Source organism: Rhea pennata, chromosome 6 (genome assembly GCF_028389875.1).
Source record: "Rhea pennata isolate bPtePen1 chromosome 6, bPtePen1.pri, whole genome shotgun sequence".
Taxonomy (NCBI): domain Eukaryota; kingdom Metazoa; phylum Chordata; class Aves; order Rheiformes; family Rheidae; genus Rhea; species Rhea pennata.
In genome coordinates, this window is record NC_084668.1 from 22,391,433 (window position 1) to 22,418,766 (window position 27,334).

Genomic DNA, 27,334 nt, shown 5'->3' on the forward strand with positions numbered 1-27,334 from the left:
ATTTAATTTTCTTACCCACAAAAAAATATTTTTTTTACACTTCATTAATTCATGTTAAATAGCCAGGAGCGGGGTGGAGTGGAGCTACTGAGTACCCCATTGGATAGTGTAGAGCTTTACCTGCCTACTGTGCTGGGACCTGAAGTTCTTGGGAGTGTCTGTTGGCTTGGGCTTAGTGAAGCTGGACTGCTTCAGGAGACAACCTGGATCTAGCCAAAACCAACTCAAGTATCTCCACTTCCTACCGGATTAGCCCTTCAACTTCCAGGCAGTTCACCAGTAGGCAATCTGAATACTTTTGTACTCTCCATGCAAACATTCACTTCATCATTAATATTACTGGTAATGCTCTCTGAGGAGGTTCTGTTAGACTGCGTAGTTATTGTCATTTTTAAGATATGGTAACGTGAGGAGACAGAATAGACCTGTTTTCTTTTAATAGATGGTGTGACTGTAGGTCTGTCATTTGAGTTAGAGGTGCCAAAGTATTTGTGCCTTTTCTTTGCCTTGTTGTATATGATGTGAAGCACCTGGCGTACTAAGGGTAGTTTCTCCCATTTGAACAGGTGAAAACAGTTAAGGGGACACTAGTCCTTGGGATTAACATTATATTAACAGTTTCCAAAATAACTTTTCATATTGCAGGTGGCTGTACCAACCTTGTTTGCAATTTTGCCGTCTGTTAATACTGATGTATCATGTAGTCTACACTTTGACTCCTGTTACATGAACAGTAAAGAAATACTACATATAGTAGTATTTCTACTATAGTATATGTGTATAGTGTATGCATATATATACACACATATATACATATATATAGTATATATGTAGTATACTACATATCGTATGTCTACAAAGGACAATAAAGCTTAGAGTTGATTGCTTTTGTGAAACAAAAGCCCAAAGAATTAATAGAATTGTAGTTAATTAAAATGAATTGTCTGAAATAATTAAAGAAATACACTTAATATAGTCTTATGATGAATAATTTGGCAGCAGGTATAAGTTTCATAGCACATTGTGTCCTAATGGGTATATGAAATGCAGTTAAAGCAGTGTTACTGAATTACTTCAAAGGACCAGATTCTGCCCATGGGTATAGACAGGGCATTGTAATTTCAGTAAAAGTTGTGTATATAGGTCTGAGGAATAGTTTTTTCTTTACACATCATTTTGTTGTTTGATACATTGGATTTTCATTTACTTGTGGTTGTATTTTTACAGAAAATACCAAATTACAAGAATGTGAGGTGATATGTCACATACAATGTCCTCATGGTCCTTCCTGGTTGGTATACAAATAGCAAAGAGATTCAAGAATAGAAAGTCTTGCTATAGGCATAAAAGAATACAGATCTGAGATTGAGGGTTAGAGAAACCCCTACAATTTCTTCAGTGGGTCTTATATAACCTTGGAAAAGCCAAACATGAATAGATTTTCAAAATTTATTTTGGTGCTTTGCTGTGCTACTAGGTAGATAGTAGAATTTTCCAAGAACACTTACATGTTTCACTTTCTTTGAAACTCTTTATATCACTGTTGTGTGTTTCATTGTTCTGAAAAGTTCAGGATCACTGATTTCAGAGAAGGTGAGACACTGAGGTATTTTTGAAAATCTTGATAAATGCTTATATTCAGCTATGTAGTCTTTACTGCAGCATTTTAGAGGTTCTTGGCAAAACTTTTCTAAAGCTTTTATACCCTTTCTTGATACTTTCTTGGTGGAAAAGATCCCATTGCATGCATCCCAAGTGAGGTGGGTGAATGTCCTGGCCTTTTGTGTAATCTGGCAAAGCCTGTATTCCATAGAAAAAGTTTTGTGCTATGAGGACAAGATATTTTCATGTTATTGTCACATTGTATCACAGTTTGCAGCATTCCAAAAACATGCCATATTAGAGACTCCATCCTTATAAAGATGCATAGGAAATTATTCTTTAAAGGCCGTATCAAACAGCTATATGAAAAGGTAAAAGTCAAATACATCCTTGGTTTAAATATCAGAATTAAATAGATTTACACCAGGGTTGAACTGAGTAGTGAGTTGCTGGTAGTAGAGTTATCTTCATTACACCATCTGTGTCTTAAAAGCAAGAAGAGCTATTTATGTCTAAGCCCGTATCAAACATATTTATGGGTAATTGCTCTTTTAAGTCTGGCAGTGGATCTAAAAATGGAAGTATATGCAGTCATATCATAGCAAAATGATGTCTGTTTCCCATGCCTTGTGCCATTATACCTTATGTCATTGTAATATATTTGAAAAAGTGGTAACATAGTATAAACACTTTTTGTAGAGTACATGAGGCAGTAGAGAATCAGCCCTAAAATTAAACCTTACAGTTTTCCTCCTCTTTCCTTGCTTCAGTTATCACATCAACAGTTATACAGTAAGTATTTCTTCATGAGTTTTCTCTCTCTATTCCTTTTCATAAATTACATATGAATAGATTTTGATTTTAAAGATGCCTTCTTTATTCAGATGTATTCACAGCATAATTTCAGCAAGCAGCAAGTAATTCATGCTTCATGGCTTGTTCCTGAGTAGTCTGTTGTAAGAATTTAGTATTTCAGCTATTAGGATAGACTTGGCCTGCACAGTATTTTGCTGCTACTTGATTGGTTAAGATGCTCTCTTCCAAACGGGTTTCTAGCAAATACATGCAATTCCAAAAGTAAGAGTATTGTTTTATATATGTATTCTGCAATGTTTATATAAAACAGTCTATTTTAGCAAACATTCCTGACAGTTTTGTTGCTAGAACATTCATGGGGATTACTTACGAAAGAGATAAATTGTATGCAACTTGAATGAATTCATTGAGAAACTCAAATAAATAATCATGAAAATAAACATGCCAGGATATCAGCCATTTTCTGGATAAACAGAAAAAAAAATCACCTCTGATATTCTATTTTGTTCTCTGCGCTGCACTTTAACCTTCTCAGAACTCTAGGTAGAGGCTGAAATGCCTGACAGATGTTTTTAGAGACTCCATTTGCAGTTCATTTTATGCATTAAATTCATATAAACTATTTTAGTCAACTGGTTTCTGGAGTAAATTATTACTTTTCAAAATCCATTGCATAAGTAATAGCAGACTGCTGAGATACAGTAAGTGCTATTTTGTTTTACTCTGGTGGAAAATTTCATGCTGACAAGGTCAAGCCCTGCAGAGAGCAGTCAAGTGATGAAAGGCATATCCAGCACAAGGAGAAGTGGTAGATGGACATCTACTAACTGTTGTCTTCTTGGAGACAAATGAGGATTTGAGATGTGGCTTAGTTAAATTCAAGGCATTGAGCTGAGCTGCAAAATCTTGCTTTTATAAATGAAGAGTTGTATTGCTTTTAATATGTTTTCAGAATTGCCCATCTTTTCATGACAATTCATATGAAACTATGGTAATTAACAGCATTGTCAGCCGTTGTCCTCAGGGAGTAAAATACTCTGAGGGCCACAGAATAGTCATTACCTACAGTAATTACTAATTTTAAGGAGATTCTTACTATGGTGCATGGTAAACGAGAAGCTGTGATGGAGAACATGGAGCATGACTGATTTTTGTGTGTGTGTGTGCAGGAAAATACTTGTACTTTGCATTTAAAATGAGTTTGAAGACAGGGTGGGAAAATCAGTCAGTTATAAATAGTTAACAGCCAATTTTCCACCATTCAGCCAAGAGAACAGCTTTTTTCCAGGTAAATAATTCACTTGTAATACTGCTTTACAGTAAGATATTTGCTGGTCAGATATTTTTGTATGATGGATTAATATATTTTGTTATGGAAATAGATTCCTAGGATCTAGGATAATAGGATAAAAATAATTGAGATAATCTAGGAGTCAAATTGCTCAGTGAAGAACTAGATAGCTACATTTTCAACATATAAATCTACATCATTACCAGAGCTTGCTGAGAGACTGCTGATGCCTTATTAGATAAGGTTTAGATAGATTACTTGCAGCACTAAACAATTTACTGAGAACAGAAAATGGGCTTCCAATATAGTCTAGAAATGAAACATCACAATTATTTGAGATACTCTGTAACCTTGGAAACAATTGGGAGCAGTGACATCAGCAACAATTATGTGCAATTTTTATCTTTAGTTTATCACCAAGGTAACCAGAGCAGGTTTCCATACTTGAAATTTTAAGAATGTCTTGGTTCAGTAGAAAATGAGCATGCATGAAGCAGGCATTTAGAATTTGCTAAAATTGCACTCTGTTTCACTTTTGAAATGCTCCATCAGGATTTAAATTGTGTAAACTCATCCTTTTTTTTTCCCCTGAAACAGCTGCAGGCAAATGAAGCCTTAGTTATTGTGCTAAATTCTCTGAATACTGGAAAGAAGGGAAACATTGAATTTCTTTTGCTGGCCACAAATATTGCCTTGGGGTTTTATTTCCATTGTTTAAAAATCTAAACCCCAAGCAACTATCCACAGAGGCTGCAAATTGCTCTACAGTGCTTTGGGACTCGGCCACTTTGGGGACTTGGTCACAGTTGGGAACACTACCTGTCCTCACATCTAACTTCCTTTAGGGAAGCTTTGCAATAAAGTCTGGGTTCACAAGCGACTTGCAGACAATGCTGCCTGAGGAGTACACTGGACCAGTGATTCCCCTAGGTTCTTTGGCCACAAGACCTCCTTAGCAAGTCTGCGTTGTGGCTGTGCCAGTCAAGAATGGCCTGGCATAGTATCTGTCTTCATACCTGCTCCAGAAAGACTTCTTTCTGCACTGGGCCTTGAAGAAGGTACTGCTTGAATTGAAGCTTGTTGCATAGTAGAAAAGCCTGTAGTCTCCTTCATCATTGCTACATGAGAGGAACGATATGTGTGGTGAGAGCCATAATGCGGAGAGGGGGAATGCTGAGATTAAAACATCTCTCATCTGTGCCTGGCTCAATTTTAGAGGGAAGCATTTCAATAGTAAAAAGTGATAATCCATATCTGTCATGTAGGAACGTGAAAGGGGATATACAAAGGAGTGGGGGTTTTTTTGTTTGTTTAACTCTGAAACAAAATCTCAAGTTACAGTCACATTACTTAGCAACTTAAGAACGTATATACGGATTTAGGTTCCTAAATCTTGTAGATTTTAGCTGTGATGTCAGCTTTGTCAAACACTAGTCACTTTTTTGTATACACGTTTACCAGTAAATTGCTACATACATAAAGTGCACCCTTCTGTTCTAGTGCTTTACTGTGCACTCAGCTTATGAGTTTGCAGGACAATTGATGTACAGGCAGCTTTCTGTCCTTATTCCTTGCAGACGCAAGTTAAAACATCAAGTTTTAAATATTTGTTCTTGTAGTGAATGCAGTCCTAAAGAAGTGAAACTATGTTTTAAACTGTTAGCCCTGTGGGTTTCCAAAACATACTTCATAGTGTGTGGCTGATATTGGGGTTCAGTAGTCCACGGCACATGGAATGAATTGACCAAGAAAATTAAATTTGATTTTTGTCTGAAAAAAGCTAATCCACTCACATACTTAAGGATTGCAGAGAGAATAAGATGCCATTTCACACTACTAAAGCCTTTCGTGAGATGTAATCAAAAAGCAGATGCCTGTCTCAAGAAATAGAATATTGATGTTCACATTTGTAAAGGCATTAATTTACTGACTGATAGAAGCAGGAGAAAGTGAAAAACAAACTTTTTAGATACTAGTCACGTTCTAACAAGATTGTAATTATCTTTAAGATTGTAGTGAATGCGCATACATTATTTTATTTTCATAATAAATAGTCCCTAAATGCCTATGTGCTTTGACCTCTGAGGTAATTTTCAGAAATATGCAATAACAAACAATTATGATATTTGCAAACATATTTGGTGAAAAGGAGCTGTACCTTGAAAGGTATAGATTTGCTTGCTGCAGTTATCAGTTTGATTAATGTTAAAATTCTGTGCAGTATATTTAATCATTACTCACGATTAGTGCAGTAATAATGCACTGGGCATATCTACACATTTACTATTAATAATTAATATCTTATATTTCTTTCCTATCACAGGTGTAATCATAAGTTAGAACTCATAAAAAATTTTTAAAGAAAAATTTATTGGTGTAGACATTGGTTATAAATCTTGTTAATTGCAGTATTCAGGGAGTTAATAAGGAGTTCAGTGGGTTTATTTTAGGATAATGAAAGCCCTAGTGCATTTAGATTACAGTTGTGTTGCATCTACTCTCAAGAATCGTTTCAGGAGATGCAGGTTTTCATCGCTGTTGTAGGGTCAAGAATTCCTAGGTAAGACAGCAGATACTGCATTCTGCATTGGGAGACCAAATTTTGCATACAAACAAACAGAAGTGTGGTCAGAGTAAATGATGGTGGATTGACAAAGGTTCGTTAGTGTTATATGAGGAAGAATGACCTAAGAATCTCTGCTGATAATTGACTGAAAATGAATTCCCTCTAACTGGATAAACAACCTTGAACAACCTGGTCTGAACTCATAGCTGACCCTCCTGTGACCAGGAGTTTCGGCTAGAGACCTCCTGCAGTCCTTTCCAGCCTGCATTAGTCTGCGATTATTCTGTGCTGTGATGAAAAGATTCGCTTCATCCATGCAGGTGTACAAGGGAGATTCAAGTAATACACAGGTTATTTCACTTATCTATCTGGTCTTAATGACAACAGTTGCTAGACTAACTTATCTGGTGTTGTGGTAACCCTTTAAAAAATGGCATTGAATGACTGGGGAAGGCTCGTACAAAAGATTTTGTATCATAAATCGAACATTAAGTAAGTTCACAAAATGCTCTTCCATCAGTCAGAATCTATTGGGTATAATTCAAAAATACTAGGTGCGTAGCCTGGTGCAAAATAGATCAAACTGTAATTTCATGGTGGTGGTGGTCCATTTTAGCCTTAGAACTCTGTACAGGGAAGCAGGAAAAATGCAAAATGCCATACACTGCAACAAAAAACAAAAGTAGAGAACTAACTTGATGAAAGTGTAATTTTCTTTTATTTTTAGCTACGTGTTATTTAAAATCGAGTGCTCATGTCATGTCAATATATATGTGTATCTATCTATCTATATATAATCTCCTCTTAGTTCCTGTTAATTACTGAGAGAAAATTCAGGAAGGAAGACATGTTTGTGTTTCATATTATTTAGTGTATTTTTAATACTGTAACTGTATTTTACTTCTCAGATGGCTTATTTCAAAGTTGGTTTTTTTTTTTTTAATTCTTTGGTTTGTGTATTGGATATTCAACTCTTGCTGAACCTATTATGAATTTAAAAAAACCTCCACAGGTGCAAGTAATGCCCACTTAACTCATACATATGGTAAATGGTATTTGTGAGAGCTCCCTTTGAAGAAAATTAAACTTGATCTGTTCACTCGGGAGGATTACAGGAGAGCTGTATCAGAACTCCTGTAAGAAAAAGAAGGGAAGACAGGACTGTGTGTATAGTTTTGTTATTATTAGACAATATAAAATTTCAAACTTTCCAAAAGGACACAAACTCATCTTTTTCTCAGATTTGTTGAGGAAACAGAATGCACAATTGTAGGTAGCACCTGACCGTATTTGGAACACAAATAGCCAATGTTTTCTAATGTGTTAAAGATAAAACAGTTCTGTAATTCAGGCTCTTGTTCAACAGGTTAATATTTACTATAGCAAAAGGTATCAAAAAGACATTTGGGTATTCTTAATGCTTGCTGCTATTGCATTGTATTGTTTGTATTATGGTTTTGATTACTGTCTGTGGAAGATGAAATCCTTTCCTAGTTGAAGTCAATGGCAAAAATCTATTGATTTTTTTTTCTTTTAGGGCACCCAGTTTTGCTTTGAACAACATGCTTTTCCCATAGCTGCTGCTTCAGTCTAATGTATCCCTCTTGCCCATTCTTGCACCTTTAGCTGCCCTGCAGTTATCCATTTTCTGTGACAGCACAGTCTGTCATGTGGTAATCTAGCTTGTGGGGTAGTCACAGTCCATCTTCAAAATGTACCTTCTTACCGATCTGTATTTTCCTTCTTTCTGTTTCCTAGATTATATTTTTGGTTATTTTATTGTTTCATCTCTACAGGCCAAGTGTCCATGCTTTCATACCTGTACCAAATAACTTAAATCAGGTCTCTTCTCTATGCCAAACATGCTTTATCACTATGCTGTTTTAACTATTTTAATCATCTCCCCTCTCAACTTCTTGCTTTCTCACTTCTGTCCTTTTCAGTCCACTTTAAATGTTTAGTGAAGGTGCTTGTGGTTTTGTTCTGAGAGAGTATCTTATGTTTGCCTTTTTGGGTTTAGTTTTACTTGCTTTCATTGTCTTTTTGTCTATTGTTTTCACCTTTTGGTCTTCTCACTTTGTTTCTCCTTTGAGATTTTTCCCTTGGCATCATCTTTTCTTTCTTTCTGCCAGGACATTGCCTCCTGACATTCGGAACATTTCCTTTTCATGTCTGTCGTTTACTATTGCTCCTTTCAACTCTTCTTTTTCCTGTCATGGAACTGTGGATGTTAACAGTTCCACATCCTGGAACTGTTAACATCCACAGTTCCATGACAGGGATTTCATGTTGTAGTATTTCAGCATTTTTTTTTTTTTTTTTTTTTTTTTTTTTTTTTTTTTGTCTGTCATTGCAACAGTAACTGCTTTGCTACACTTTCTCCCCCACCCGTAGTGTTTTCTGTCATAAATATATTTTAGGTACCTTTTTCACTTCCTAGACTCTCTAGTTCTTGTGAGTCAATATTTTTCCCACATTATTTTCCGCTGCCTGCTCAGTTGTTTCAGGAGAAGGTCAGTTTTAAACTAGCTTCTTACAGGCTTATTGGGATACTGTTTTTTAGCTATCTATGTTATTTAGTTCTGCCTAAAAGAAAAGATTTATTTGAATTGCTGTCATGAGATGCTCTTTCATAAGGAATAAAGTCTTCATACGTGTTGTATTGTGTTTAATACTTTTCACTCCAGTCGTAATCTAGAGGGATTCCTATGTAATAACATTAAAAAAAAAAAAAAAAAAAAAAAAGGTCAAAAATTCAAGTATTTTTTTGAAAAAGTTTGTTTGAAGGAATAGTAGAGAGAGAATTCCATTCTGCATTCAGTCATCATGCTCAGAAGGCATTACCTTTAAAGATAATTCCTTTTTTAAAAAAATGTATTTTTACACATCCTGTATGTTTCTTTATGCTTCAGCATTTAGTCCAGCAAGCACTCAGCCTATTATTTCAGAATTTTTATTATACTGCTCCTAATGGTCCATCATTAACTAATATATTACTTTTGTAATTATTTATTTCAGAACCAGACTGGTCTGGCTGTCAGAATAATATTTGTAACTTGTTGCCACTATTCTTAAAATGAGAGTAAGGGAAGTTTGAGTCATAAAAAAGTATTAATAAAGAGTAATCCCTGTTTCCTGATGAAAGTGCAGAGTCTAGGCATTAGTTTCTATCAACTCTAATAACGGAATTCCATATTTTGTAACGATTATATCAAGCATGTATTAATAAGAATATTTTATAGGGTTGCTGTTCTGTTTACTTGTATTTCTGAAGACTGTCAACTAAGAAAAGGTTCCGTAGTGTGAAATGATAGGATGAAAAACTGTCGTCTTGTTGGAAATGAGAGCTAAATTGATCAGACAAAGAAGTGGAGGTGAAGCAGCAAAAAAAAATTGCCCAATATTTCATAGCAGTTTACTAGCAGAGCTAGTCAGAACAGAAGATGTTTTTTCTGACTCCTTATTTAGTATCCAATTGAAGCTGCCTTGCCAGGATGGAAATGGTGCTTCTGGATTGTGTTTTTGGTCTCTGAAATCAGAGAAGCAAATAACCCCCGGTCAGACTGGTCTTAATTCTATTTTACCATATCCTTAATTGTTCTCAACATTTCTTGCTTCTTCCCCTTGCATTTTCCTGTTAACTGTACCTTACTATTGTTGTATTAACTACTTTTCTGTAATATCAAAGGCCTTTTGCTTATGGTAGTCATAAGAGTCCTGTCAAATTTAGTCTTCCTGGACACAAATATGTTGCTGTTCCTGCAATTAACTCTCAACAGATCAACAAATTCTGAGTCGGGGTACTGAGATTAGTTCGGTATTTGTAAACTATTGCAAAATATGCATCAGTTCTCAAAAACAAGATGAAGGATCTCAGATTTCTGATGTTGTTTCTACTGTCTTGCCAAAAATTCTTGGCTGATGGCTTCTCGTAAGTCCACCAAGATACCTTTGAGGCCTGATGAGCCTGAGATAAGCCCAACCCTTATTAGGTTCTGGAAGACACCACAGGAGATGACTTATGTTTCAATGTGTTTCAACTTGCCCCTTTTGGTGTTGGTTAGTCTGACAGTCAGGACAGTCTGACAGAATTCAGACCATCCAAGGGCATAAAATTCCTATTTCGTACGGCTTTTACTAAAAGAACACTGAAAAGAGGAGGATCCTGGTCCACTCTACTAACTTTCAGTTCATCCTTTATTTTCCTGCATAACGACCAAACTGTCCGAAAGCTGATGGCAGGCAGTGTAATTGCACATCATTTTTTCTGTATTTGCAAAATCTCTTTTTAACAGTTAAAAAAGCTTAGGAAAATATTAAAACAGATTACTAAATCCTCTGAGAAGCTGAAATGTCATGGTTTTGAAATAAAATACACAGGTAGGATAATTAAAACTATCACAGTAATGCTGTATACAGATCAGAGCAACAGGAATTTTTATCAACAGCCTTACAAGAACCTTTACTTAATCAAGGATTGGTTGTTTTCTTTGGTGCATTGAAGCATGGGTTTAATGTGATATTTTTGGATGATTTTTTTTAAACTACAAATTGGCAGTGTAGGATAATAAGTACTACTAAACGTGTTAAATGATGTCAGCTTTGCATGAAAGGTTCTTCTGTGGAAGGAACCTGAGTCCAAGCTTCTGCTCTCCATCTTTTCTTTGCTTCTCTAAAGAAACAGAAATATTTCTGTGGCAAAGTAGAAATTGATTGGTTGACACTCGTCACAGTTTTGCCAGTGCTTTTGAAAGGGAGAAAGAAAGGATGTTTGGCTGGTCATGTAGTGAAATGAACAATAAGTTACTGTGTTCCTGTAAGGAACCTGTTCTAGTTGACCTGGCTTGGAGCAAGGCTGCAAGACTGGATGGCTAGAGTAGATGATCTCCAGAGGTGCCTTCCAACCTCAGCTGTTCTGTGATTCTGTGAACAATTTCCTTTTTCATGGAAATAAGTCAGTGAAAATACTAGACTCTTAGTGGGGAAAAAAGGGCCCTGAAAAGCATGTCTCAGCCTATTGGAAGATCAGAAGGACCCTGTGTTACCTCGTGTGTCCAGCAGTGAAAAGCTTGTTGGCAGACTGATCATGGTACTGATGGGGCCTTGCCTCATGTATGGGGCTGCAGGAGGACAGAACTATGGGACCTGGGCAGGTTGTGTATAAGACTCCAAATTGTTCAGTTTTTCCGTTGTTAATCCTGTCTTCCTCCTCTTAGGAGATGATTTGTAGCATTCCTGTTAGCTTTCCTCTCACTAAGTCAACTTTAGTCAGCTTTCCAAGAATGTATCTGCTCCACGGGGCAGTCTTCAGCCAGGTGGCCTGCTTCACGCCTCTTGCTGCCTGATGGGCATTGGGAGTCTGTAACACGTAGAGTGCAGGAGGACTTGCCCTTAGGAATTTTCCTGTGGGATTTTTCACTTTTGCATCCTAACAGATATTTTAGTTTCTAATACAGTCTACAAATACGCAGTGTAATTGCAATATTTTAATATTCTAACTGCAGAAGTGCAATGTCTAGACAACACCGTATGTATTTCAGTCAGGCATGGAAGTATTACTGTCACATTTTTCTCTGGTAGTTGATGTTCCCCTGCTTTCCAAATTCACAGAGCCATGATTTTAATAGAAAAGCAAAATACTACATTGCAGTAAAGATGTGAACTGATTATAAATAAAAATCTCTACCAGTATTTCCTCTATTTCAATTAATTACTGCTGTTAATTTCAGATCCCTCCTTAACTCTGAAACTTTTGTGAACAAATGAAATGAGAAAGCATAATTATAATTGGATTATCCTAAATATCTTTTTTGAAGCTTGACCATTGGAAAGCAAAACTGTATGTTTTCACTTGCATTCAAAAGTATTTATCAAATAAAATACTTGTTTCTATCTCAGTGAAGCCAGAAACTGAAACTGGAAACTGAAGAGTAAATGACAGAAATAAACGATGCATTTTCAAGTACTGAAAAAGGCTAATGAAACTTTGTAGCTGCCAAATCTGACTGAAAGCAGTGGCCTGTGAATTGCAATGTTCAAGAGAAAAAGTCAAAGATAATCCAGATATTCCCAAGTAGGGCAGGTTGCAATACTTTGTCACCCATTTTCTTTCGGTCTATGTGAACTAAAAATAATTAAAAAAGATGGTTTTTAATATAAGGGTTATTATTTGACCTTGAGAATAGTTTAATGTATGAACATATTATTTGTATCCATGCTCATTTGTTTGAAGGTGACTGTTTTTCACATGTATATCATTTTGAAACACAGGGTTGTTCATGTGAAGGAGGTTTCTTCTGACAGCCTCTTTATATTCTTCCTGAAGTGCTTTCCTTTTGGCAATGCGTAAAGTGAATCTGGAAAATCAAAATGAGATTTGTGCATAATTCGGGAACTGACAACGTTTTACTATTGATTTTTTGCTCCTTATTATGCTAGTTGATGAAATATTCCAGGCTGGAGACATGTGAATAAATCTTGATTAAATGTATTTTAAAGAAGCAGTTGATGTTTTGTGCTTTTGTGGATTTTTATTTGTTTTACAGCTAGGCCAGAATCTCATTTTAATCTACTAATTTACCTATTTAGGGGCAATAGAATAAATAAATGGTCATGTAAAATCACAAGCAAACTGGGGCAAATGTGGCTTAGTGTAACAAAATTCCTGTTAGTAAGAGCCATTGTTTTCTTCTAGGAAAGAACGAAAATAGGTGTCCAGTTTGTATTTTTTTTGATTAGCACCCTATATTACCCCTCCCCCTCAAAAAAAAGCTTTAAAAATGCATTTTTCCTCTAGATGCTTTCAAGCAATTAAGACCTTACGATCTCTTCATTGTATTTGTCTTTTTAATGTTCAGCTTGCTCGCTATAGTTATATCATACACTGTTGGATTCGGTCCCAACTTTTTGCACTCTGTACACACGATGGAAAAATATAGAGTATCCGTTCCAGTGATGGAGAAAATAGCTGATAACTTTGTAATGAAAAGAAACTAAAATACTTAAGCAAGAAGCATATTTCTCTTTCAGCAGTGAAACAGTAATGACTGGTGTCCTACTTCCTCTTAACTGATTCTGTTCCCTCACTAGGTTTTGATCTTGGTTTAAAGCAGCATATCCTTGTTAGAATTAAGGCAGTTGCACATTGTTTGAGTGGTTACAACTTTGATATTTGAGTGGATAAGAATTGGAGTTGTATGTTGACAGTTTTGAACTCGGTATTTACAAGAGGGACGGTAGTCCCTTCAGAGAAAAGGGAGGAGGAGTGGAAAAGGATGAACTATTCAGCAGTTAATCAGTTGCCGGAGAGAAGGCTGGAGAGTGAATTTGGCAGGAGCTTACTTTCACTTTCCCTTCCCTCTGCCAGTGTGGGAGACGAGTGGGGACAAAAGGTAGGCTCTGTGTGGAAGGAAATAGAGCTGCAGTGAGCAGCAGGATAGAGAGCACTTGTCTTCTCTCCTTTAGATTTTATGCCTCTGGATGTTGATCATTTATGTCTGTAATTGAGGTCTCCAGACTGTTGAGCTGAATTCTGCTCAGTGTTTTGGATCATAGTTCAAGGGAGTGCTTATATAGCAGAGTGAAATAAAAATACATGAGCTAGCTTGGCTACTGCATTAAGCCAGAACAGCACAAACGTGTGAACGTCATTGGCTCTTTCTACTATATATCATGGACATATAGCTGCTTAGGAACAAATAGCACTATTGCCTTTCTGAAGTTGGGAACGTTTCTAAAATATCTGTGTAGATCACACCAAATGTACCTTACTGCCAGTATATGAGCCACATTGTCATTGTGGTCTTTTGGTGGCCAATCTATAATACAGAAATCAAAGCTGTGGCCTTTTCAGATTTCACGGGTCTAAGAGAGTGGAGTAAGAAGGCTTGCAATTTGAGGCCTTAGAAGACTGCCGATTTACCTACTCAAAGTCTCCACTCAATCCAGTTATCTGAATACATGAATGCTCTCAGGTGAGAATAGTAACAGGATGTTATGGAGCATACCTGCTCCTCACTTTTGGATGTTGTGTTGTTTAGTGCTTATCTGAGTAAGGCATCTTGGGTACAATGCCTAGATAAAAGTGCATCAGTACAGGATCCATAGCAGCCAATATACCTAGTGGGAAATATTTAAGCTAGTTTATAGGAAATGCTGAAGATGTTTGATACCAGTATTGCTCCTTGCAGGGACATAAATACCTTTGGGATTGACATGTTGAATCTTTTTCTGGGATATACTGTACCCTTCTTTCTCACAGAAAAAAAAGATTAGCTACCCCCCTCTTAGCCTGCGCTTGGGTAGTTAGAGCACTAGGATCTGGGATTAGTCTTTTCCCTGCTGTAGAGAGCTAGGTAGAGAGGTAAGTATGACTGTGCTACACCCTAAGAAGCGGGATAAAGAGGATGTGAGGAACTATGACTTTTCCAGCTGTGCCTCACATATTGTGTTTTGGTACATGTAGTCTCTGAACATGCAGTTCATACCTTGTAGGCTGGATAGGAGTGGGAATGCTTAGCTTATATGTCTGGTTAAGATTTAAGTGAGATTGATACCTGGTATTGTCAAGACTCACACAATTCTAGGCATTTTAGGATAAGGAAGTTCAGTTGCCTTTGGAGCCCCTCAGACCTACTTAGTGGACAGATACTGCTTTGGACCTGGGGCCATTTTGCCCAGATCCCACACTTACAATGTTGCTTCCAATTTTGTCATAGATGCTATATTCTTTCTGGTCTTCTGGCCTCTTGAGGAACAGAGGCAATGCGCTGCTGTGGCTCCCAGCCACGGAGGCTTCATGCAGCAATATCCAGATTAATGACACCTTTCCACTTACCTGAATGGCAACTTCAAAGGCCTGCCTCCAAATACAGGGAGGTTTCACACTGATCACTGCTGCTGACCCAAAACTCTACAGTTTTCTCCCTGACCTGACAGAGCTGAAGCCAGTACCCTGCTTCTTACGGAGAGAACTTTGGTGAAATATGTTAGTAGAGGTCAGTAAAACTTCAGTAGCCTTAAGTAAGAGGCAGATGAATGGGAGGCTGTTTAGGACGTGAATTTTTCAGTCAGATCAGCGGAAGGCTCTGGTTGATTTGAATGGGCTGTGAATGGAGTACATTAGGAAACCTTCTGAGCCCTGCTGAGAATCCTGTGGTTAGATTCAGAGGATTACTCATCAGCTCTTGATGCTTTGCATGGGCAGCACTTGATGTGCTGTGATTGTGTGAGAATTTTTCAGGTATAAAGGCAAATATTCATCAATTTTTATGTAAACTATATATTTTCTGTAATCTTTTGTAATAAAATCTCATAATTACATGTGGTTAGCTTTAGAAAGTAGACGTTTCTGGTTTATTTCACATAAAATCTGGCTCTGTATAAACCTAGGCAAGTGTCAACATAACTGTTGCATCTGGTTACCTTTCTTCAAACTGCTCAAAAAATTTCGTAGCATGCATGTACATGTGATTGCCAGAGCCTGTTCATGAAATATCCACAGGCGTTGGGTCGTCATCTGCTAATTCCTCCATTTCAAACAATGTGTTAGGCTGATGATAAAATCTGATCATTGGAGAACCTATCTTGATTTATTTTTATAAAATATTTGGCTAAATTTGCCAGAATAGTGTAAAAAAATAGTTAAGTATGTTTTCAATTTTTTTAGTTTGTCAGAGAAGCATTTTAAGATGAAAGGATTTACTTTCTCTTTTGTCCATAAAAATGTATTGGTAATTAGGCTTGTGGCATAATGTAAAGGACAAACGGTGCTCGCTGAACTGCATCATTGGCCTTATTGTGGTAAAATGACCCATTTGATTTTGCCGGCTGTGACTTTGGAGGCAGGGTGAATGACAGAAAACACATAAAGCTCGACAGATTAAAATATTTCCAGAACATAACTGTACACATATCATTCAGAATTCAGCAGCAGTTCTTCCTTGTTAATGTTCTTAGGTTCTAAGGAGCACTGTGCTTTTGTAGGGGGTCTCTTGCACAGGCTGAATCCTGCTGTCCTTACTGATGCAAAACTCCCTGTGAAAGACAGCATCAGCGTGACCATGGAAGGCACAGAACACACCAGGGTAGGCAAACTCCTCACAAGAGCATGTATCTGCCTAAGGAAATAGAACATGTAGTTCTCTGACTAATTATAAATTATAGAAGGAACTAAAGGACATGACGTTGAGAAATAAATGGTTGGTTACTCATCTTGCATCAAAGGAGGATGTTTTCAAAAAACAAGCCCAATTATACTCACTTTTGCAATAATTTTCCTATCTGCTTCTTTTAATTTCCATCGCTTATCCTAGAAAATAAGAGGACTTTGTCCTTCAGCTTCTCATATATGTGGTAAAGATAATTAAAATGTTACATGCGGATTATTCTAATTTTTCAAGTGGAAAATAGGAGAGTAAGTTATGTCAGCAAGTTAATAAGAGATAGCTTTTGAGTTTTTCTTGAATGTATTTTAAGTACTGCAGAAGCTACCAGATGCTCATGAAGTTCAGTGTTGTCAACTGATGCAAGGATATAAAAGTGATAGAACTCCCTGTGTTGGATTTAATGTAATCTAGCGTCACAAATGGCCCTGGTTAGATCTTTGAGCCAAAGTGATGAAGCAAGTGTTGTGTTTCTCTGTGATTTAGCATCTGATAATGTTGTGACTTGTTTTACCTTTTTATTTAGTAAGTGATATGAATCACAATTGTGTTAATGAATTTTTACTGCAGAAGACCTAATGTGCTCACAAAAAAAGTTTAAGCTCTTAAATACTGAGTTACCCTTCCATATTTGCCTTTTTGTGTAGGCCTAAAACTCGAATTTATGTCCTATTGCAGGAGTCAGCCTGTGAAAATGCCATGGAAGCAATAGTATTTTCTGCCATCACTGTGGAACGCCGTCTCTGGTGTCTTAGGCAGAGAGCAGGTAGAAAGCTAAACTGACACTCCTATGCCCTTATCGAGAAACTCTTTTAGGACAGGATGCTGAAAAAGGGTGACCTGTTTTGGGCTACCTCCTATCTGAGCACAGATTGTGAGCTATACAGTTGTTTGGGCAACTAACGGTGAAGAGCCAATGTTAGTCGGTGTTGCTGAGCTGAGACAGATGTCTGGCTATATGATTACCCTTCCTATTCTATCTTACTTCAGTACAGTGTCAAAGAGGTTAGCCCCAAAAGAGTGTCCAAGATTTACACCTGGAGGGATTATAATAAGCTTCCACAGCAGACACACTTTTAATCTTGGGAGCACTGGGTACAGAATTTATTGGGAAAGCATATGGTAGTTGCTGCTCTGCAACTGATGGTGAAGGTGCAGTGACAGTAGCAGTGAGTGACTTTCGTTCCTCCAGATGTGGATTCGAAGTGAAGTGCACGTTTATCTCGGTGTCAAAGCTGATACTCTCTACCCCATGTACACATCCTCTGACTCACTTTTAACACATGCACCTAATTACATCCTAACTTGCAAAGAAAAGCAGCAGATCCAAGACATGAAGTGCAAACGTCTTAGGTTTTATGCACCACAGCCCTTTCCCAGGTTATCTGATCCATTGAACAGGATGTGTCCCTTGTAGTGCTACTATTACAGCACGAGCTGTGTGCACAGGCACTGAGCTGCGTTTGCCCAAGTTGATGGTTAGGTTTTGCATTTTACCTTGCTCCCTGTTCTACCCTGAATTCATTGTTACTTTTGTCATTTTTGAGCCAGGTAGAAGTTGTAGTCGTACTTAAGATTGCACAGTAAAGATGTCCTGAAAGAAGCTAGATTAGAGAGAAACAAAGCAGCTTAGGACTGTGGCACTGAGGAATACCAGAGGGCCTGACATGCTGACTTATGGGAAGAACCACAAGGCATGACATAAGGATGCCTAAAGTTAAGATGCTTACTGGGGAGAAAAATGATGAAGAACAAAAATCAACTCTTCTATGAGAATTTCCATGTGGGAAGGACTTGTCATTAAGTTTGGGGGTCCTGAAGCACTGAAGAGTTGCATCCACAAGTTTTAATTGGAATGATTGCATTTTTTTAATTAATTATCATTGGATATTCTTTCTCCTTGTTCAAAATGACTCTCAAAGAACTATGTTATATGATCTGGCCTTTACTAGACTTTAATATGTTGTCATATTTGTTTTTGACTACATGAATGCTTCTTAGCTGATGCCAGATGTTGATTTTGTGTAGCTCTAATAATGGGAACATTTATACCTCATGCCTTTGTAGTTGGCTGTGAGGGTATTACTGTTTCCAGAGAATCACCTGGTGCAAGCTAAGTGGAGGAGCATAATGTTAACTTGAAGCAAGAGAAGAGAAATGACTTTCTTGCAAAATCAAGTGAATTGACTTTGTTTTTGCACTAGCGAATGTAAAGAATGTGCAGTTCCAAACTGACTATATGCTTGCTCAATATTGTCATTTTAAATCAGACCTTAGGGATTTTTCATTATTATTTCACTCCATATCATCCTGATAGGCATATTGTGTAGTGTGCCAAGTGTTAATGTTTTACCTTCTAGAGAAAATAAAGAGTAAAATCATATATAAATAATAATACTTATATTTAGATAAGAACTTTCATCAAAGGACCCCAGTGTCTTTACAGATACTAAGGAACTAAGGCTTTGGTCAGGTTTATCAGACTGATTCTATAGATGGGGTACTTGAAGCATCAATTTCATGATTTTTTCAAGTACAAAGGACTACCAGTTCTATGATTTTACTACAAAAGCATCTTACTAATACAAGTTAGAAGGTACTAGGAATGACATACCATCTTACCATCTTGCATCAAAAAATACAAAAGTATGAAGTGCAAGGAAACATCTACACAGTTCCAATTTCCTTGGTTATGTGTGTGTCCATAATTCATGATTTGGTTCATAGCATACTCAGGCACCTCTAAAAGAGTTCCCAGTAGCTGCCAGTGAGAGTAGTACTTTAGTAGTTTAGTGATTTAGTGGGAATAGTATGTTCTGTGTAGTTAAAAAGGTGCCTCAATCTGTCATTAACTCACAAATGACTGAATATATTTTCTGAACATCTGCTCTGCTTTTCTGTTCTGCCATGATAAAATCCCACCTGCTTCTCTCATAATGTCTGTGTATACTTACTTCTTTTTCCAGTAGGTTCTCCATGAGATTAATAATAATAGTGCCTCCAAACAATATAATTTTTAAGCACCACTGTTATCATCTTGGAAAGACTTTGAGAACATTGGAAATATTAAAACCAAAACTACTTATTTCATGAATGGCAACTGAGCTTTGAAAAAAGCAAACTGATTTGCAGTGAAATTCAAAAATTCACTGCAAATACTGAGTAGGTAGTGCTGGTATTGTTCTAAAAAGAAATACACTGTACTTCCAGGCAGTACAGTAAAATCTGCTATTATCAAAACCCAGATTATCAGATGGAGTTCCATTTCTGCAAAATAAAAACTAAAACAATACCTGATACTATCCCCAGTTTAGAGTCTCTCAAAACTGTTTGCAAAGTCCATGAACATGAGGGATGCAGACTGATAACCATTTTCATTAGAGAGAATGAAGTTTTTAAAATTTACCTCTCCTTGATACAGAGCTTTTTCTTAGAGAAGCTCTTGAAATCCTCTGCTGTATTTTGTAATCTCATGCATAGCCACAGATTCTGTAATGTGCATGAAGATACAAAACTGGTAAATGGAAGACAAGGCTGAAACATTACTATTGCTGAAAATAATCCATAGTATTTTCTCCTATAACTTTGGCAAATGATGCACATCTCAAAATTTCTAGGTTTCTTCATTTCATGAAGAAAATTGCACTCCCTGAATCTTTTGTAACAAAAGAGAAAAGTAATAAGACCTTAATATATTGTGTAACAAATAGTTTGTTAAATGTCACTTTAAAAATAACATCTATTTTTAATAGTTTATGTAGCTGTCAGTTTGTAGTGTAGAAACTTTATCCTTTAGGTCATCCAGGCTGAAGACAAACTGAAATTTTGACAAAAATCCCACAGATTGTTGACAGCGTGATAGTTCTTATTGTGAAGATGTCCATACTTACAGAAGTCATGGTCAGAGTCAGTGGTCCGGGGTCAAGGGCTAAAGGGGTGTAATGACTAGGTTAGTCTTCCAATCTCAGCTGATCCTTCCTGAGTCAGGCTGAGTTGAAAGGGAAATGCTGGGAAGCCCTGTGTGCACTGTTCTGATTGCCAACTTCAAAGGCGTTGAAACAAAAGGAGGAGGACATGAAAAGAGCAGAACTGTCAGTTAAGGAAACAGCGCCAGGAAAAGGCCAACAGGCCTCTGAAGAACACGGACAGTTTGGGCATTACTTTTTGCATCATTATTTTCTCCACTGTGTAACCAGTATCATGTCTGTTGTCTGTCTGTAAAAAAGTTCCAGTAAAAGTTAACATTTAAACTCCCAAACTCATTTTTTTTCCAGAAATCCTCCTCCTACTTTGCTACATCCTGAAAAATGGTGCAGAGGATTCAACCATTTCATTTCACAGTGAGTTTTTTTTTTTTTTTTTTTTTTTTTTTTTTTGCCTTTAAGGTTAGCTTATTCAGTATGTACTGTGTGCGACTGACTGCAAGTAGAATTTGTTTTATGGAGTTGTTGTTTTTACAGCAGGTTTTAATTTCAAATTTATTTTTCATAAATTAGACTGTTCTTCAGTTTCTGAAATCTGTACAGCACAGTTTGATCTTTTCATGTAATTTGCTTCACAGCTTCTCTGAGCTCCTTAGTTGATTAACTTCTTGACTTTTGATGGACCCAGGGCAGGTTTATTAACGTACCTGATTTGCCTGATGGCTTTGCAGTGAAGTTTTGTGTCATAAGAAGAAAGTGTTAGTGGAAATGACTGCTTGTCAATTTAAAGTAACAGTTTAAAAAAGAGGAAAAAATTAGTTGTATTTTTCCTCTTAAGTTTGCTGATATACAGTATGTAATATATTAAGCTAATCTATTAACTGAATATGATTGCAGTAGATTATCTAGATGCTATAGACTTTGTGGATGTGGCTGTCATTGAGTTAAAGTATGTCTTTTAAAAAAAAATAATAGTAAAAAATTAGTGATTATTAGCATTATATCCAAAAATCTTAAAGAAAATTTTTAAGTGGTTTTTAGGGTTCATTAGGATTTCATTGTGACCTAAGATGTCCTAAATTGTATAATGCGGGGAATAATATTACCAAACCGGAGTGAACTTTATATTGTTCAAATTACTAATGTTTTGAACACCATTCCTCAGTACTACCATTTGAACATATGTTTGAAACCCTAAAAAAGTCTATTTTCATAGAATCATAGAATTAGTGAGGTTGGAAGGGACTTCTGGAGATCATCTAGTACAACCCTCCTGCTCAGCAGGATCACCTAGAGCATATTAGACAGGGTTGCATCCAGGCGGGCTTTGAATATCTCCAGAGAAGGAGACTCCACAACCTCTCTGGGCAACCTGTTCCAGTGCTCTGTCACTCTCACAGTGAAGAAATTCCTCTTCCTCACATTCAGGTGGAACTTCCTGTGCTTCAGTTTCTGCCCGTTGCCTCTTGTCCTGTCACATGGGACAACTGAAAAGAGTTTGTGCCCATCCCTTTGACAGCCTCCCTTCAGATATTTATACACATAGATGAGATCCCCTCTCAGTCTTCTCTTCCCCAGGCTGAAGAGGCCCAGCTCTCGCAGCCGTTCCTCACAGGGCAGGTGCTGCAGCTCTCTGATCATCCTCATAGCCCTACGCTGGACTCTCTGCAGTAGCTCCGTGTCTCTCTTGTACTGGGGAGCCCAGAACTGGACACATACTTGAGATGTGGCCTCACCAGGGCTGAGTAGAGTGACAGCATCCCCTCCCTCGACCTGCTGGCAACACTCTTCCTAATGCACCCCAGGATACCATTGGCTTTCTTGGCCACCAGGGCACATTGCTGGCTTATGGTCAGCTTGTTCACCAAGACTCCCAGGTCCTTCTCTGCAGAGCTGCTCTCCAGCAGGTCAGCCCGCAGCCTGTTCTGGTGCCTGGGGTTATTTCTCCCTACGTGCAGGACTCTGCACTTGCCCTTGTTGAACTTCATGAGGTTCCTCTCCGCCCAGCTCTCCAGCCTGTCCAGGTCTCTCTGCATGGCAGCACAGCCCTCAGGTGTATCAGCCACTCCTCCCAGCTTGGCATCATCAGCAAACTTGCTGAGGAGGCACTCTGTCCCCTCATCCAGGTCATAGATGGAAGAAAAGTTGAACAGGATGGGACCCAGTCCTGAGCCCTGGGGGACGCCGCTAGCCACAGGCCTCCAGCTAGACTCCACGCCACTGATGACGACCCTCTGAGCTCTGCCTTTCAGCCAGTTCTCAATCCACCTCACTGTCCGCTCGTCTAACCCACACTTGCTGAGCTTATGTAGGAGGATGTTGTGGGAGAGAGTGTCAAAAGCCTTGCTGAAGTCAAGGCACGTACACCACGTCCACTGCTCTCCCCTCATCTACCCAGCCAGTCATTCCATCAGAGAAGGCGATCAGATTGGTTAAGCAAGACTTCCCCTTGGTGAATCCATGCTGGCTACTCCTGATCACCTTCTTTTCCTCCATATGCTTGGGGAGATGACATCCAGAATGAGGTGTTCCATCACCTTTCCAGGGATGGAGGTGAGGCTGACTGGCCTATAGCTGCCTGGGCCCTCCTCCTTGCCCTTTTTGAAGCCTGGAGTGATACTGGCTTTCTTCCAGTCCTCAGCACCTCTCCAGTTCTCCAGGACCTTTCAAAGATGATGGAGAGCGGCCTGGCAACAACATCCACCAGCTCCCTCAGTACCTGTGGGTGCATCCCATCCGGGCCCATGGATTTGTGGATGTCTGGCCTGCCCAGAAGATCTCTAATCCTATCCTCCTCAACCAGCAGAAAGTCTTCTTTTCTCCAGACTTCCTCCCTCACATCCAGGCTGCAGGATTCCTGGGGGCTGCCCTTAGCAGTGAAGACGGAAGCAAAGGCGGCGTTCAGTAATTCTGCCTTCTCTGCATCCCTTGTCACCAGGGCCCCCGCCCGATTCAGTAGCGGGCCCACATTTTCCCTAGTCCTCCTCTTGCTGCTGATGTATATGAAGAATCTCTTCTTGTTGTCCTTGACATCCCTTGCCAGACTTATCTCCAACTGGGCCTTAGCCTTCCTTGCTGCATCTCTGCATACTTTGACAGCATTCCTATAATCCTCCCAAGTAGCCTGTCCCCTCTTCCACATTCTGTGTACTTTCTTCTTCTGTCTGAATTTGGCCAAGAGCTCCTTGCTCACCCATGCAGGTCTCCTGCCCCCTTTGCTGCACTTCTTTGTCCTTGGGATGCACCCCTCTGAGCTTGGAGGAAGTGATGCTTGAATAGCAGCCAGCTCTCCTGGACCCCGCTTCCTTCTAGGGCCTTAACCCATTAGATTCTACCAGTTAGGTCTATGAAGAGCCAAAGTCCGCTCTCCTGAAGTCCGGGGTTGAATCTATCTCTTTAGAATCTATCTGTTCCAAACCATATCTACCGTTACTTGTGCAGGAGTACAGTATCCCTACTTGAGTCTGATTCCTTTAAAGTAGGTTGTGTAGCTTTTTCCTATTTCATGATAAATTAAAAATAACAAGGTTAATGCAATGCCTGTTAGTAGTCCAGGAAAAGTCTTATTTACTACACTAGTCTTTAATCAAGCGGGAAGGTAAGGTGGACTGTATTGGCTGGCTTACAGATGAAGGCTGTTACTATCATTACTGAAATGTAGCTCAGAGTCTCTTTCAGTGTAAGTAGTAGAAATATGTGGGTTTTTTAGGCAAGATGAACCCAAGATTTATTTCTTCATAATGCTTTTCCATATTTACACAGCGGTGTACATTATAAACTATTATCAGAATCAGTGGTTAATTATAGAAGTTAGTAAGTGCTAAATGAATTCCATTCCATTGTACAGAAAGCTTGTTTTTGTAGTGTTTAGGGATAGTAGTGAATATCACTGCTATCCCTACTCACCACTATCACTGGTGAGTTTATGTTCCACTCATGCTTTAGAGAGTCAAAGCAGCTGGTAAATACGAAGATTATATTCCTTTCTCAGAAACATTATACTTCTGCCTTATCATTCTTTTTTTCTCTTGGTATCTTTATTTTTAGAAGCCGTTGTTGAGCTTGAGAGTAATACAAAAAATTGAGTTTAATATTCCTTAACATGCCTTTAATTCAGCACGCACTGCTCATAAAAGAGGTCAGGCTTCTGTATTATGTAGCTATACTTGGTTTTAATCTTCTCCCTTGGGTTTTTGATATCTTCAGATTATATATTTTTAGTCAAATTGATTTTTAATTACTTTTACTTAACTACTTCCTCTCCCCAGCAACATCTGCAGATTCTCAGATCTTGTTTTTCATTTTTATGGTAGCATGTGCAATGAAGTAAGGAATGTACTTATAGGCAGTCTCTTAACACAAAGAGTGCAACAATTGTAATAAAATTGCTAGTTTTGTAGCTACCTGTAAGAGAACACTGGAATAGGATTCTATGTGACATTGCTCCATTCTTGTGCATGTGTTAGTAAGGTTATGGTGCTAAGGTTATTAAATATTTATATGAAGGTTTGAATTAATGTTAGTGAATTTTCCAGAAAAAAAAGTAAATAGTGAAACATTGGATCATACAGCTGCAATTGTACAGCACATTGGATCGTACAGCTACCTTTTAGCCATTACTGATAATTGACTCATTTATATGCATTAGTTATGCGTTTGTTGATGTCTACCTTGTGACAGCTTAGTTATGATAAATTAAAAGCGGTGATTGTATAAATTCCATACTGCCTTTTATCCATATGTTAGGACCTTGCCTGATGTTTCTGTCACCCTTGTGATGAGTAGTTAGCCTTAGAGTAATTTCATTATCTTCCTCCTTCCTGATGACTAACTGCATTTGCATAACAAGCTTATCTGGAACAAGTTGTCTGCCAGACCTGTGTACTGACAGAATAGGAGTATGCAGCTTGGTCTAAGCATACTATTGACTTGGGTTCTGTTGACACAGTATTTTCATCTGTACTGGGATTGCCAAAGCTCATCACTGTAGCTTTTCCTCCCTATTTTTTTCATGCCTTGAAATACCAGAATGCTTTTTACTGTCTTAATAGGTATTTCTATTAAAACTGTTCACTCATATATTATGGTGATTTTTCAGGCCACGCTGGAAATTTCAATGCACCTTCTTAAATAACTCCTTAGACTATTAAAACAAAAATCATATATATTTTTTCAAAAGTAAAGTCCATATTTTTGCTATGGTTTCCTTGCCCCCAGAAGTATGGTTTTGCAGCAGCGTAATTAAGTCAGGTACATATTTGCAAAATCCAAATTGAGAGAGGGCCAAGATCATTCTTAGCTTGGTGAATTTATCTTTCTATTCCGAGTGCTATTGACCTTGACTTGAGAAGAAGACTGCAATGTATTGTCCTCCAAAAGATTTTTAGAATAAAATAGTTCATCTGAGTTAAGTGTTTTGTTGTAAAAAACAGAGGAGACACAACTTCAGCCACACCACTTCTGGCAGAAGTCTACTTCCGTAGTAGGTATGTACTGAGATAGATATAGCACATACATACTTTTAAATAGGTCAGTAAAATTCCTTGCATGTCTGTCTGTCTTTACTACTATAAATGTCCATGAAGAACCTGGCTGCTGTGCTCATAATATGAGAGACATTTTTCTGTTTGTTTTTAACTACATATTGATAGTGCTTACCTTTCCTGTAAGGCTATGTACACAGCTACATTAGTTGTTGGAAGAATGGCTCCTAAAAATGGTGCTTGTGTTCATTTCTGTGTTCAGAATCAGGTTTGAAGAGATCACTCCCTTCTTTGGCCATGAATGCTTATGAAGCTTTTTTTTTTTTTTTGGTAATTACAGCATAGATGTCCTTGTCCACTCTCTTAAGATAAAAATTTGTGTCCACTACCATTTTACACATAAAGTGTTTCAGAATTCCTTCATAAATTAATCAGATTATACATTAAAATGAATAAAAAACTTAGTTCACTAAAATTAGCTCATATGCTGCAAATAATTTCCTTGGCAATTTAAATCTTGAATTATCTCTAGAGGTGGTTAGAAAAGTTAATATGCAGTTGGAGCAGGAGGATACAATAACCTTTATTTACATTACATCACAAAATGGTAATTTTAATTAAAATGAACAATGGTCTCTTCAGGATATTTTAAATATATTTAATCAATGATTAGCTATTATGTTTTTTTGAATTAATTAGTCTTTCCCAAGCTAAAGGGAATTAAAGAATTAAGAAATTCAGGAAGTAGTAAAGTCAAAATTTGAAGTTACAGGATTTGTGGTCACATACATTTATCATTGTAATGTATCTTTTGTTTTTTTAGCAATGAGACGTTGTAAATACAATGCATATTTAATTTTCAGACTTGATAAATTTTTGTATTCACCTTTAAACACAACCTTGCAAACTGAATTTCACATTGATGAGACTTCATCAGTTAGAGTAACTTAATTAATAGATGATATAGATTGTATATGCTTTGAGTGCTTTATTTAGAGTTTGCTTTTCTGAATTCTAGGTGACCCTACTGAGCAGGGGGGTTGGACTAGATGATCTCCAGAGGTCCCTGCAACCTTACTGATTCTATGATTCTATGAATGCAGATCATTTTTCACAATCTAAACTGTTATTCTGTGACATTCTCTTCATATTACTATTTCTGCATCTGAGAATGTGGTGTGCAATTGATAAAACTCATTGATTTCATAGTGTCTAGGAAGACAAAGAGGTTTGCAAATGTGAAAAGATACAGATTATGATATTACAGGTTTCCATCAAATCTGTAAGTTTTCCCATTTTATTAATTGCTTTAGACATTGAAAACCTGTCTACAGCTGAACTAGAAACAGTAATTTGATAGAGATTCGCCATCACTTTTGAGTGTTGCACATGCATTTATACAGATGAATGGATATATATATAATGATACCGTTATCTTCAGCTTCCTAATAAGCAGTTGTATTAAAAAAATGCAGCTATTGGTAGGGGTG

General features: G+C 37.6%; 1 protein-coding gene across 3 annotated transcripts in view; it reads left to right on the forward strand.

The window, feature by feature from the left end:
* MYO3B (myosin IIIB) overlaps positions 1-27,334 on the forward strand; it is a 227,663-nt gene that overhangs the window by 59,491 nt on the left and 140,838 nt on the right. For all 3 annotated transcript variants that reach the window (XM_062579044.1, XM_062579042.1, XM_062579043.1), the window contains one exon: positions 20,713-20,778. In XM_062579044.1, the coding sequence (XP_062435028.1) occupies positions 20,713-20,778 (66 nt within the window). The remainder of the gene's footprint in view (positions 1-20,712; positions 20,779-27,334) is intronic.